This window comes from Phaethon aethereus (assembly GCF_964289735.1).
Source record: "Phaethon aethereus genome assembly, chromosome: 14".
NCBI lineage: Eukaryota > Metazoa > Chordata > Aves > Phaethontiformes > Phaethontidae > Phaethon > Phaethon aethereus.
In genome coordinates this window covers 4,574,523-4,590,175 of record NC_138590.1, presented here as the reverse complement: position 1 = coordinate 4,590,175, position 15,653 = coordinate 4,574,523, and the positions used below count along the sequence as shown (strand labels likewise).

The following is a 15,653-nucleotide window of genomic DNA, read 5'->3' as shown; positions in this document are numbered from 1 at the left end:
CTGCTTAACAAAAGTAGCAATGTCACAGAGCTACTGGGAAGACTGTGAAATCTCAAAGTGTTTTCTGCTAACGTACGGTAAAATTAATTTGACAACATAAAATGCTGCTACAAGCATCAGAGCTAGAGAGGTACAACCACATCTTTCAAAGTGGCTCTATGTGCTTGGCTCTTAGTCTCGTACTACAAACTTGTTAGTTAGAAGTCTCAGAAAAGCAAAGACAAAATGGAAGGTAATGCCATAAACTTTGGAACTCATAGGCTAGAAGTTACAGAACTATAGTGCAAGCACAATTGTTCTGTAAATGAATTCAAAATGGCATATCTGGGCCTGGATACTTCATGCAATAATGACAAGAATTTCTATTTCTGGAGATAGGATGTATCTCCTTCAAGCCCCTCAAACCTCTTCTAAAGCCCTTTAGGGGAGAGGACCTGTTACATTCACTCCAAAACCAGGGGAACTATCATCCCAGATTATATAATTCAACAGCATACTTGAATCCTGTAGCTGCCAACTCTTCTTCCTGAGACAGATACATTTAGCTTCATGTAATTAATTGTGTGAGAAGATGTAGGTAATTATGATGAAGTCCGCGACACAGAAGATGGCAGCTCCTTTGCTAAAACGCAATCACCAAAATAGTTCTCCCATCCTGGAAGCTATTGAAGAGACATTCTAAATAGCAAACTTCAGCTAGATGCCAATATAACACTTGAATTAATATACATAAAACTTCTGCTAGCATCTTGACCTATTAATATCAAGTCATAGAAAGATTATCTTGGACAACTGGCTCTTACCTAAAAATTAATCTCAGTTATCCAATTATTTAAGAAAAGGAAACTGCATTATCTTGCAGGAAATACTCAGTAAACAATGAAAATACTGAGAGTGCTGCAAGTGAGCAGTCTAACATTCTTGCATATTTATTCACCAGAAGGAGAAAAATACAATACAATTCACAATGTTATGCTAATACTACCCTCTGAATTATATAAAAATATTATTATAAATAATAGTTAATAATAAGGATGATAACAACAACAATAATAACAACATTCTTTGTTTGTACCCAGGGTAGGACATCAACTAGTGAAATCAATACCTTCATGCTATTCCACTGCTCATTGAAATCAAAGTGACAGAAATTAGGAAAGGCTGAAGACTTCAGTGATATCAAACATGTTCTTCCTCTATAAGGAAAAGCATGGATAATTCTTTTCTTTTAAGAGGTAATCTTTTGACCAAAGTATATTTTTGTGTTAACAATACTAGGAATCTTGCACACAGAAAAGATGATGCCAATAATCTCTTCAAATATTAGAACAGTGTCCTCAATTAAACTTTATGTAACAACAGCGATGCCCCATTTAGAGCCTCACTGTCCAGTAGGAATAAAACTTTAAGAAGGAGACAGGTCAATAACCAAATGGCAAAACATCATGTCTGTTATGGGACATTCTGCAGCCTAACTATCTATCCCAAGTTCTTCCACAAAATGCTGTCAAGTTAACTAAGCTTTGCTACAGATCATCTGCCACAAGAACTTATTTAACTATGAGTTCAGATCTCAAAAAGTATGCCAATTACACTCCAGAAAGCTGTTAACACAACTTGCTAATCGAATTCTGCTGTGAAATTCTAACATTAATCATTCCAGATACTAAGTACAGCATTGGGTTGAGCAGCTAGTCAAGTTAAAGAACATTTTTTTGGTCAACTCCCATAAAACGAGAGTTCACCAATCATGAAAAATGAAAGCACGGTAAAACATTGCCAAAATCTAAAATTAGTCATACCTCAGAAAGAACTACGTAGTGACTTTAATAATGAAAAAGTTTCAAGTTAGGTCACTGAAAAGGGATCTGTCATTTTTCACTGAAATTACTGTCTTGCCATCTAATACAGTACTTCTTTAAAAATACATACAGCTATATTGAAAGTGAGAGAGAAGAATAGAAACACTGTAAGATTGATGATTTGACATGTTAAATATTAAGATCTGTATTTACAGCTCTTCAGCTCTAGGAACTTGGTAAGTTTGGACTGGCAAACACGATACTTTTACCCTTAAATCCAAAGGCACAGCGCAAGCTCATTTCAGTTCCCAAAAGCTATCTGATAATCCAGTGTCTTCTGCGAAATGAACTGACAGGTTCTTAATTCCAGTAAGTACTGTCCACATCAGAAAACTGTGAAGAACTGTTTTAAAGGCACCTTTCTAGCAGTCTTAACACTGAGCTACAAAGCCTGAATGGCTTCTGGAAGTTAATGGTCCAGTGGTACCCATCAACATCTTGATACTATGCTGAAGCAGGAGTAACTTGTTTTACCATCATCTGTATCGTTCTATTACTGTCACAACATCTCTCCTATATCACTTGAACATGAAAAGAAAGACCAACCAGGGGTAATGGCTAGGTTATCTGCATGAAAGCGCTGCTACAAATCAGGATTTTTTTTTTTTAATCCAAAGAGAAAACACAAGAGCTAATAAGGAAAGGATTGTCTGGGTATCTACTGGTGATTAAGAAATAGAGAAAACAAGCTCCAGCAGGTTTCTTCAGTTTCTTGTAAACTTCAGCATCAGGACACTGAATGCACTACAAAAAAAATCCTAACCACTCTGTGAGAACATGCACTCCTGCTATAACTGAGGTCAATTAAACTGAAGTGGTGCAAACAGATAGCAGAATGAATGAAAGAAGAAAACAGAATTTAAAAATCTTTTCTGAAGAAGCAGATTTGAAGTTTGAGCAGACTAACACCTAATTAGCTCACATCATTTATAATAGGAAGTGAAATTAAGCATGATTAAGGATTTCATGCACTGTTAGGCATCCTGAACCAAATTCCATTGTTGCTTACACTTTGAAGAGATTATTTGTGCAATCCCCAGTGATTTCAACATAGAAATTGCCAATATGTTTCTAAAATAAAGATACTGAACTTGAAGCTAGAAGTGATTGCTCTTGCATGTTGGTCTTGTTATTAAAACTTACATTCTCTTAAGCTTCTTGTACTGGGTAAAAGCTCCAGGGGGAATGATTTTGATGAGGTTTTGTTCCAAACGTCTGAAAACAAACAAAGTAATATAGATGTTATACAATTATAAGACAGGAATAACACCAAATATGATAGCAAATTTTTCTATAAATATAAAACAAATTTATAGACTTTTTATGCAATTTTTTTTCTTTTGCAAGCCACTAAATGGAGAAAATAAATTAAAAAATAAAATCACCTCACTGATTACACTAAATCCGTATAGAAAAAAGTCACAGGCTATAGAAATCGCATCGTTAAAGCTCATGGAATTAATAAGAAAAAGAAGATAGCTATGTAAACTAAAAGCTATACTATGTTGTGACAGCTTAATAAGGAGATTAATAATACTATCAGAGCAACTCAGGAGCAACAGTCTGTGGGAACATGCTGAAGTGCCTTCCCTGTATCCACCATTTGCATTAATACCACTTTTGCAAAACAAAGTGGAATTCACTGCAATACAAATACAGATGTTTAAGGGGTGGGGGGAAAGTCTATGTTAAAGCAGAGCAAAAAAGCACTGTATCTTCCCATTTTAACTACCAAATACTGAAGGTGTTCTAAAATATGCTCCAGACTACATGAAAATGCTGTTGTTTTCATTTCTGAGATTTGGTTTGAAAGAAGTATTCTTTATCATAAATGCATTTATCATTAACATAAAATATAAGCAATTTTAAGATACTGCATACAGTAACCATTAAGATTAATTTCTGTTCCTTCCCAGAAAGATTTTCAAGTCTTTGTCATCAAGTTCCCCAAATTACTGCTAAAAGGACTCAGATGAACCCTAAATATTCATCTCAATTAGAAATGTAAAAGTGGACCGCCATACAACAAATTCAAATGACCATGGCAGCTAAAATCCTACAGTCAGAGTTGTAATTGAAAGCAAAATTTGATTTTACCTAGCTCTTACTTATTATTCAAACGTGTATTTTTTTCCAAAAGTGTCATAAAAAGAAACAGTTTCAATAGCAAAAATCTCTGGTTGGAAATGGTTTAGAATCGAAATACAAAAGTATACTGGAATGATGGAATGAATCACTCTAGACATTTAGAGCTGCTGCAGCAATGCAGAGGGGAGAAAAAAATTTTAAAACCGGGAACGGAGATAAAATGTGATGCAGGGAGAAGTAAATCATAGTTTTTAAAGGATTTGGGAATAATGTAGAGAAAACATGTAAGGCCCATCAGCCCTCTATCGCACAATGTACCCTGCTGATTTGTGCTCTCAATAAACAAAAGAAAAATCCCCTTGAAAATAAGGTATTTTGCCAGCTCAGTTATTCTCCAGGAATCTATTTAAGTCTTGAATACTGTGACACTTGCAGAGTCAACTTGTACAGTCAACGTGTATGCACTCTTATTTCTGTAGCAGTCTATTTTAAAGGTTCTGATCAGAGTTAATTCTACTCCTTGTTTTGTGATTTGAATTAGTGTCTGAGATTTCCCTTCCAGTGGGTCTAAATATAACATGCTTCATTTCTGGCAAGTCCACAGTGAAATGCAAATTACTGGAAGCTTCAGCACGCTACTATTGTTGGGTGTTTGTCACCAGAATTAGCAGTACACATACTCTTCCCATAAAGGCTTTTTGTCAGCTTGCCAGTTTGGTGTTTAAGTGCTTCTCTGCAGACACTTCTAGGAACAAAGAGGGCCATGCCTGTCCAATTCCCAAGCCGTATGGATAGAAATTAGGGGTTCACACATGCTGCACATCGGCACAGCACAGCAGTTCCTACAGGGAAAGTCAAATATGGTGACGGGGGGAAACATGTCCCCTTTTTATAATCACTTAAAATTCCAAGGAAATTTTAGTGACTCAGGGGTGAAGATATGCAAAGAAATTTTGCCCCTAAAGGGAAAAAAAAAGCCAAAATTGGAATAGCCACAGATCCCAAGTAATAAGAAAAAATGAAATTTCTTGAAAAGGCAGAGATGAACAGAGAGAGTTGTTTCAGAGAGCTACCTTCTGAAGCAGTACTGAATTCTTCACCCTTTCCTACAAGATTTGCAGCAGTACAGATGGCATGTACTGAAATAGATGGACAAGGCGCTTGTCATCTGCTGCTGTATTTTCACCTTAGCACCTTACATTTTTTTATTGTATGAAGCTCTCTGTAAATGAAGGACTAAAGACTACACAACACATTATGCTTAGCGCACTACATTTTGCAGATGCTACCAGAGAAGCAACAAGCAGCACCATGTGCTCTCCTCAGGGTGTGTTTGCAGGTGGATTCCAACTGCTGCACAAAATGCAGCTGATCTTGGAGCATTAAAGCGCAGCATTACATAAGCAGGTATTTTAAAAGTATGAAGTACTAATATGACTTGCATTTTTTTTTCATAAATGCATGTTATAGAGTGGTAGGCATAGGCTGAAAAAAATGCAGCTACACAACCAAAATAGTAGAAAACAAATTATTTGTATTAACACTTTGTGCTTTCACAGAATCATTAATGTTGGAAAAGACCTTTAAGATCATCTGAGTTTATAAATGACACGTGAAGGACAGCACAGGACTAAAAATCTCCAGGAAACACTAGGTTTGGCCAGAAGGGGTGTCGGCAACTTCAAGGTGATGAAGGCGTAATTATAAACCAGCGTTATTCATGATATAATGGGAAACTGCTGCTAGAGGTGGCCTCTTTCAAAAAAAGTGAAAAACAGAGTTCTTACCCAGGGTTGTCCTTTTTTTCTGCAAAAAGTGAAAAGCTAATCTAAATTTTACAGCCACATTTTATTTCAGAGAAAATTACCTAGCTCACCTAGAACATGACGTCTGGAAAACTGTGTTTTTCAAGGTCTAACCCTGCATACAGTGAAGTGCTGTCAGACACTGCAAAACCACCTGTGCTAGTGCAAAGCAACATCGATGAGTTCTTTTTTTTGTGTATCACCAGAATATACTCTAAAATAATTTTACAACACATTTGAGAACTCCATACAAGAGAGACAGTCCTAAAAGGCTAAATTTTGATCATTTTAACTACTACTATCCCACATTTAAGATTCTTACAACTCAAAAAAAAATTTTCCTTGATTTTCCTCTGGCATTTCATGATAAAATCTATTTAAAAGACTCTACAAGTAGAATTCACAAGACTGATAAAATAAATTGGCCAGGGGCTTCTGTTCCTCCTTTCTGTTACCCGTTTCACTGTGCCATGTCACCTGCTGCCAGCTGTATCGCTTAGATGAATTGAAGCCTGTCTCCCCATTCCTGACATGCAGCAATGCTCTGTCTGCCTCTCGAAGCTCTGTTTTAGCGTCTTTGACAACAACATGAAAGGACAAGAACAATTTCCTTTCTTTTCTCTAATATATTATGAGAGATTGGAAAGTATGAGGGCCCAATGGATTCAGATGCGTTTTTCTTATAATAACATGGTGTTAGACAGGATAAAGTCCTCCTCCTTCCCACTTTCTTTAAATGACTTTGCAGCAATGAGAGCAAAAAGTAAACTATCGGAGAAAAAAGTTCAAACACACAGGGGGAAACCTTGCAGTTAAATATGAAAAGCGAGCCCAGAGTAAAGAATAAGCATGCAAATTCCCATGCTAACCCATCTCAAAGTTCATTGAGGTGCAAATCTTTTCATCATCTCCTCATCTGATGCCTGTACTGCTCACACCCAGGATGGCAAAACACAAAGGATAAAAAACTCTGCCTAATGCAGCCTTCCTAGAGCCAGCTCACACTCTCAGGAGTGACGAAGCCATTTGTCTTGAAGAGTGATTCCCCCTGCAGAGTGGGGGAGACAGACCTATTAATTTGGGCCTTAACTATCTCCCTTTCATTGAAGGAAAGAAAGAATTTGTTATTTGGGTCTTTAATGGAGCAGTTTGCGAGCAATTTTCCAATTTCAAACACCATCTCAGACGCTAATGTGTAATGTTTTGTCAAGATTACCTACCCATAACATAGACAAATCACTAGCTTGGAGAAAAAGAGAGACGGAGTGAAGCATCAGTACTGATAATTCTGAGCTGTCAGATGAAAGGAGCCTACATGTGAGACAGCCATGCTCTATTAGCAGTGCCATGGCGCTCTTGCCCGAGACGTGTCAGAAACGTCCCTTTGCACCGGGCAGTCATCAACTTCCCTGCTGGGAAAGGGAGGGAAAGCGAGTGAATGAGCCAGACCGCTCCCCAGATCACGTCACTCAGCTCCCAGTGCCGCGGCTCTTTCGGGCTTGCAGCACTCAGGCAGCCAATAACCAAAATCTCTGAGAGAGAGAAAGCGTAAGATCAGATTAGTGTGCAGCAGCTATCCGTAGCACACCCGCGCCTGGCAGGATGCACACAACTCGCGTGAAGGTTGTTGGGAAGGGCGAAACCCTCGCTTTTCTCCTGCCCTGTAAGCAGGGATGTGCAGGGAGCTGGTTAAGGACTGTTTGGGGGGAAATAAGCAGCATGTGCATCCTCCCCAGTGACAAACCCAAGGCTGGGGAGAACCGTTAGTATTAGGGAGGAGGAAACTTCTACAGCAGATACCAATCAAAAGAGTGACTGTTCCCCCTTGTCAAGGAGCAACAACAACTGGACTATAAAAGCTGCTTGGACCATTATTTTACATTTATATCATATTTTGGACTTGCGTAGCTTATCATACATTTTGGTCTCTGATGAAGAAAAGCCATGAGAGATATTTTCAGTATTTAAGAGGAATAAATCATACTTAGTATCTGGTCTTCTTACTACAAATACGGGCTAGATCTGATCTCTGTCCTGACCCCTTTCTTAAATCTTCATTTGAAATATAAGTGTTATTCCTACATGCACCCAAAGGCAGCCTTGGATGGGAGGCACCCCTATTGGGAAGGAAGGAACCCTGCCCTGCAGTTACGCAGTCAGAACCTGTGGCTTATTCTGCAGTGAAAAACGCAGAAGCCGCAGTCATCGCCCTTGACGCCACAGTACCGCAGCAGTGCACAGGGCACTTCTCTGCAAAGTGCAAGGCAAAAAACCTGCAGTCCTGTTGCTTCAGAAAGTGTTTATGGGCCTGCATTCCCAAGGAACAGCCTTTTTGTGGCTCTGTCTCTCACCTCTCAGTTCTCTGACAGGTGGAAAACAAAGTGCTTTGGGATGGCGATACATTCAGCATTTTAAATATCTGTGCTTATTGCTTGTTTTAACAGACAGCTAAAGCCTTCAATCTCTACCTCAGCCAAAGACTCTACCACCACTATAGAACCCCCAAACACATATGGTTCTCCAAGACTTTTATACTGCTGCCTTTCATCGCAGTGCCTGAATGACTTCCAAATAAAATTAATAATACGAATTATAAATCCCTCCCATTGAGTCTGCCTTAGGAACTGGAGAGCTGAGAGCCAGTAAACTGTCGACCTATATTAATACAAGGTGACAACCAGAGTTTCCCTTCATATTCTGATGTCTGGTGGTGATTTTCAGGGTCTAGCTGTCGACCTACAGTTTTGGAAAAAGACTGCCTCTTAGCTATTCACCTAAGTTAGCAGATCTTCAATAGACAGAATCCTATCAAGAATGAAGTGATTTTTCAAAATAAATCTACCTAGGAAGCTACATAGATAATTTGGCTCACCAAAAGACATCTTTCAGAATGAAACCAGAGAGTTTGATAAGTTCCCTGATACCATGGTGTTCATCTGAAAATGGTGCTAGTGATATTGGATCTTCTGACATACCACAGTGAATTTTATTTAAGATGACGCGACTCTGTAGTTGAGCAGTCGGTGAGCTGGTAAACGCTGAATTTGTAATGGCAGTCACATTATGAATCCACCAGCTCTGTTGTGGTGCAAATTTAATTTTGCATCAAATGCAGTACAGACAAACAGCAAGACACCAGAGCAATCTGTAGACTGGTATTTTGCAAACCAGCTTTTGACATAAAACCAATGTCTCTGTCAACATAAACAGCCAAAATGCAGTAATATACTGGCAAACCTCAAGGTTTCTCCATCTACCACTGTGATACTCCACACTCCTGGGTGGAATTTTCAGCCCTTCTCATCACCTTTCATTGCTATTTTTCCTGCCAGTCTCATTTATTTTCCTTGCTCCATCCTTGGAGTGAGGATACAGGCATCCACAGAGCATGCTGCCAGTGCCTGAGCTCCCTCTCACTGCAATGCCACACTTGCATGAACTGTTACACAGATGTAAAAGCAGGGACTTCAAGCGAGCTCCCCTGTGAGATATCATCAGCGGGTACAACCAGTGAGGATGTTAAAGGTTAAACAGAAGCTGTTTTGGGGTACAAGACAAAATAATGTCTCCCTGCTCTTCTCCTGGACTAGACAGAGATAATTTCCCATCTCAGAAGACTTTATTGGGTCACACGGACTTGGGATCAGAGTTTGCAGGAAGAATTTTAGCTGTATACAGGCACATGGCTGTGAACACAAATCCAGGAAAAAGAGAGTCATTAGGCTGCAGAGATTTGGCAACTTCCAGCTCCCTACTGCTGACATGCAGCCTAATTGCATACTTCGTTCAACCAGCATGCACGTGTTCATGCGTTTGCGTTTGAGATGTTTTGATGTAGCAAACATAGCAGAAACATGGATCCCGCTCCTGGATTTTTGTGACACCCAGCAATTCCAGTTCAGACCCAGTGATTCCAGGTCACAAGGCTCCAAGGAGACCAGTCTGCAGAGTGCTACATAAAGGATGAGATTCTTGCATTCACTTCAACACCACAGAATCTGCTCTGAGTCCAGCTCAACCTTAGATCTCGGCTAAGCACTTTTGGTTGTTATTTATTGGTTTGTTTTTGGGGGGGGTTGTTTTGGTTATTTTTATCTGAAAGTTGAAGTCTATACCTGGGAGACACGTGGTTTCTACAGTGCCTCCTGGAAAGCAACAGTTGGTCTATGGTTCCATGTCATCAATGTAAATGACCAGGAATGGTTTTTAACAAACCGGACTCATAATGTTTGCTTTACTGAGAGTAAGTTTTTGTTCCATTAGGTCCCAGAAAGGCTAACTCCCGAACAAGTCACATTGCTATTTCACTGTTACGTTAGTAGGTCAGTCCTGGCCACTCTCTACTGCCTTCCAGTTACTTCAAGAAACTTCCAGCCCAGGTCACTTTCCAAATTTTCTAACAATGCCATAATCCTCAGGGATCTGAGGATTTCAAGTTGGTTTGCATTGTATTTGTCAAGTTGTAACACAAAAATATTGTTTTAGACTTAGCAGAAGTGGAAGCAGTAAACTGAGAGAAAGGAAAAAAGTAATTGTTTAATCTATAATCTAACTTAGTGTGAACAGCTCTGTACATTCTGTAACATCTATTTTTAGTATACATTTACAAATACTGACAGGAAAAAGGTAAAACACAAGAAATAAGTAGGAAAATTAAATAGCTTTCTGGTAGTTGAAGTGCTGCCACCTGTAATATTTTGCCAACAAAATATTCGGTCATTTGAATGTAAACATTCCTTAAACCCTTTGTTCTTTACCTTTTTTTTTTTTTAAGCAAAATAAACAGAACACATGTAAGCCAAAAGACAGTAAGTGTTTCATGCAGTAAAAAATCTCATTAGTGTATTTTATTTAAGAGATATGATTTAATGCTCCCTCTTCTGTTTTCTGTGATTCCCTCTACACTTCCGTAATCAGCTTTCAGGATGTATATACTCATTATACATTACAATCTCCTCATTTTGCTTGACAAAACAGGAGTGCCAATGTCACATTTTGAGTGACATTTGTATTAGATAAAAAAGAAAAGATACATGCCTTTTTGTTCATACCATTCATTTTCATAAACCAGGCTAAATTTATGTTCCTGCTGGACTGAAGTGACGTCTCTGGGGAAAAAAGAACATGCACAAAAAACACCCAAGCCAAAAAAAACAACCCCAAACCTACAAACTTCGTATGGTTACCAACTCCTACACAGCTTGCCTGAGTAAAATTCACCTGCACATAACTTTTTTTTTTTTAAAGTAGAAATCTCACAATTATTAGGAGAGAAGAATGTAAAAAATGATACAGTCAAAATGAAAATTATCATGTTTATGAAATTTAGATTTATCAAAACAAAAGCATCTCCTTATGCCTACAGATGACATTCATTAGATGCAATTTTACAAATAAAAGTAAAGACATAAAAAATAAATCCTGCCTTGATCTCACATCAGAAACTCCCTGCCGTTACTGCTTGTTTCTGAAACTGTGAAACACAGCTTCCTGCTTTCCTTCATCTGTCTTAGCACAGAGAACACCTTTATTCTTGACATTTCTCATACGTATATTTTCTCTACTGACTCTCAATCTAAAATATTTTGTTTATTATTTTTGTGTCTTGCCCTCAGAGAATAGAAGATTTTCTACATATTTTTGGTCTGACAATAGAAATCTTTTTTTTTATGTTGAATGCAAGGAATGAATGACTCAGTTTGCCTAGTGAGATCCAGAAAACAGTAGTCAAATTTGACATGTGAAGCTGTCCAGAGCCAACTTACAGCAGTGAATGAAAATCATATTATATGATTCAACTACAGGAGCCAACCTGATTCCCTAGCCAGAGAACTTGCCACCAGAGGCAATCATGGAACATTTATTACAGTGTTCAAAAATACTGTGCTGGCTTCAGCTACAGTATTTACTGGAAGCCTGGGAAAATTATTATAATTTTCTTCTAGGAGGAAGAACAATGTTAAATGCAGAACTGTCTGTCCTCTGTCCCCAAAGTTTACAGTTTCTACACACTTATATTGTTGAAAAAGAGAAAAAAACTCTTGCCTTTAAGAAGCTGAGAACTACAAAGCCAATTGTTAATATAAATAAAATTGTTATGGTGCAGGTAATTTATAATGTATATAAAAAAGAATTAATTTTATGACAATAAATAGAGTTACCAGTGCTCAATCTTCTTATAATAGCTTTTCTGACTTTATTTTAATTGGTGGAAAATTTATTTGGAATATACCAGTAATTTAAATGCCCAGAATTTGTTGAATACCTTCCCCAAATCACAACAGCTTGATCAAGATTCATAACTGAAGTCCCAGCTCTCCTATAATACACATTCCTACAGGTACTAAAGAACGGAGAAGGTAATTTCTTCCCAGGAGAATCATTGAAGCAACAAAAGCAACAAACTCATCTATCCACAGGTCTGTCTGCCATCCAGCAACAGTACCCAGCACAGTAGTACTCTCAGGCCAGCAATTCTCTAAATATTAAATTTGTCAGAAGAGCATTAATTAGAGGTGGAACAAGTAGAATATTACATTTCAAAGTGATTCTCTTGCAGAAAAGTAGGTTCATTTTAATTTTGACAGAACCATGAGAAAACCAACAGTTAAGTGCATTAGATTTTTCCTAAGAGTAGAAATTATGCGCCAAAATCAAACACTACTCATACCTACAAAATCATCAGTCGCCAAGTCGGCTATCAACAGTGAGAATGATAAACTAAACCAACACAGGACAAGTGACTGAAAACTGACCTTAAGCCAAACCTAGATGCTGGTAGAACGGCTGCCGTCCCGTTTTACTCTTACTCTGCTCAGAAGCCACACGGGAAGCTGTGGTTACTATCTCACCAGATACGAGTGCCTAAGCAGCACCTCTCCTTGAGGGACTGTCAGTCTCTTTACACTGTCTAGAGCAATTACATCAGCATTTAAACAAAAGGTCCTCGTTTCTGATTTAGATACAACCTATCCAGCATTACTCTTGGTTTATACAATTATATTTCTCTTAATCTCACCAGACAGAGAGTATTGTAAAGGTTAAGCAACAGTGATAAAGCAAGCTTGAGATGAAAAAGCACAGGTTTTAAATCTAAGATCAGTTCCAAGATCTAAGGATATACTTTAGATTCTGGGGTTTGATTTATAAGTCTGCAGATGATTGGGACTTGGCTTTTCAAAGTAATTAGCGTTGCACAGCACAACATGTTCAAAGCACAGCCCCTATTGACTTTTGCTGCAGCTGTGAGTCCTCAGCACTTCTGAATATCTCAGCTGAGTCAGCCAGTTACATCACTAGTGACCACCCATGAAAAGTTCGTGCAAGTCCAGAATGTTTGTGCACTTGCGCAGAATCAATTAATAAAACCACTGGCAAGAAGAAATACTCTGAACAGCATTGATGAGATTATCTTCCCCACAGTCATTTTAGAATTTTCCTGTTTCTGCAACAAACAAACAGATCCTATATACACAGACTCCCTCACTATACAAGCCTAATGCATCCCTAGACAGTAAGAAAGTAATCCAGTCTTTTAAAGCAACATGAGACTATGCTGTAATTAATGAATATATACAAAAGCACTGAATGAAGACTGCAGTTACAAACATTAACTATGGCATTTTCTAATTTTTTTCTTATTTTTAAAAATAATGTATTTAATTTAGTGGATTAAAAAACCAAAAGCTGAAATACCTAATTCCATCACAAGGAAACTCATGTGTAACGGAAGTACACCACCCAGACCTCTGCACTGATGTCTACATAACAGCAGTTAAAACGGTAAATCCCTGTGTACTCTAATGGTTAATCTTTGTGTAGATGGTCACTAGTGCACAGGGATAAAGATATGCAAATTGTTCTTGGGTTTCTCAAGTACACAGTGAAAAAGCAGGAAGGCTCTGGAAGATCCATGTGTTTTCTGGGGGGAAGAGACTCCTTGGCTCCATCTTCCCCTGTGGCACTCTGTCGTGGCCCCGCAGCCTGCCCAGCCCCTGTCCATGTGTTCCAGCCCTCCTGCCACATCCCCAAAGCCCACGCCACTGAGCTTGTGTCTCAGGCCTTATCGCCAAATATTCCTCACTTGCTCAGACTCACAGCACTTTTATCAGACTGCCTTGATTTCCTTTGATTCCCAGTCTGTCTCATCAAACGTTTTGTTGTTTCCTCATTTGAGTTCAGCCTTCTTTTCACAACACTTTCTGTACTGGGCCCAGCTAGCCTTTATTCTCTCAAGCGTCAGTCCCAACCCACAATCCAGCCCTTAGCACTCACCATTAATCAAATCCGGCTTTTATGCAATCTGAAGACCCTTCAGAGAAGCAGTGCCGCGGGCTCGCACTGGTGCCAGCCGCTGCTGCTCCGGCAGCCCGGGGGCCTGCCCGCCCCGGGGCACCGCAGCCTGAGCAGCCTCCACCAGGCACTCCAGACCAGAGGGCAGCAGGAGGGCCAGCCTGGGGGGCTGTTCCCTGCCTCCACTCAGGAACGCCTTACACAAACTTTTACAAAACACAAAGGCAGAAGTAGTAGTCCCTGCACCACTGTTTTAAGGTGTACAAAATTCTCAGACAAAAGCTGTCCAAAATTAATATCCTAAAACACAGCCTTCTTCACAGTGATAAATAAAAAAATGAAGTAGATCAGCCTGAGTTCGACAAACAGCATGAAAAATCCATTTTAAAAAAGAGACAGAGGGTAAGTGTAGTGGGGCGGGAGGGGGAAGATTAGTAGGGAGTTACTGATCACTCTCCAGTACTGGGAGGCATCAAACGAACATGGCAGGCAGCATGTGGAAGCGGATCCTGTTTGAGACACTACAGACAAAGCTAGAGCAATGCCGTTACTCCCTGTGCCACACCTCTGCAAGTGCAGGAAAGCTGCCCTTTCCCCAGCATAAAGCCAACCAGACGCTAATGACGGAGAACGGGCAGACAGCGCCAGAGCTCAGGTCCATCCAGCCCAATATCCTGAGCCAACGACAGCCCAAACCACACGCTGAGTGAATTCTGCTGTCGTGGCGAGTGCGTTTCTCGCAACACCCTTCCAAGCTCCCACAAGCTGCAGGGCAGTGACTGTGACAGGCACAGCTTGTAGCTTTAGATTTAACAGGTCTCTACTATATCCTGGCTTTGCTGTCTCTATGGGCTGAGCTGTCATTCACTCTGACAGGCACTGGTTGCAAGGTTGCGATCAAGTCTGATCAGAAAAACAGATTCTTTGGCAACTTTGTCCCCTACTAGTTTGTAGGTCATCCCTTCCTCCCTGTATCTCTCCAAGGTCAAGTCCATTCTGCATTCGCACTATGTTCCCTATTTATCTTGCGTGCATTTTCTCTCACACTTTCTAAATAAATGCAAACTTCTCCTTTTATTGTAGATGCTGTTCTAATGTAGTGAAATGACTACATTGTTCATTTACCATCAAACTATATTTGCATTGGTATTTCTTTTTCAGGAAATGCCTCCAGGTGCTTAATGACTTTTGTTTTCATCCAAGTATTCATGCAAAACTTTTCAGTGCTTATTCTCATGTGTTTCTCTATAACATATACTGTTCATTTTTCCTCAGAAAAACGCAAGAGAACCACTTTGTAAGCAGAGAATATTTTACAACATACAACACACAGTCTGGATTCCTCAGCTTCAATTTCTTCTAACTCGTTTTTCCTCAGTCAATTTGGCTGCTGATGTCAGCTCCCCACTGAACAAGACGCTTTATAAAAAAATGAATTGCATTCTGTACATTCTTGCTACCTATTTTATGAAATTATGAAAAAGCAAGGCTGGGGGACAGATTTCCAGCTTTCCTGAATTCCTTTATTTAATAATAAACATTCTTGCAATGAGGGCCTTCAGGATAATGCACCTTGGGGAGAGGTGTAAGAGAGTAACACAACCGA

General features: G+C 39.3%; 1 protein-coding gene across 1 annotated transcript in view; it reads right to left on the bottom strand.

The window, feature by feature from the left end:
• The window catches only part of SLIT3 (slit guidance ligand 3), a gene marked incomplete at its 5' end in the record, with an annotated part of 526,167 nt that overhangs the window by 166,832 nt on the left and 343,682 nt on the right, over window positions 1-15,653 (bottom strand). Inside the window, one exon of the mRNA XM_082006257.1 lies at window positions 3,006-3,077. Within this exon, the coding sequence (XP_081862383.1) occupies window positions 3,006-3,077 (72 nt within the window). The remainder of the gene's footprint in view (window positions 1-3,005; window positions 3,078-15,653) is intronic.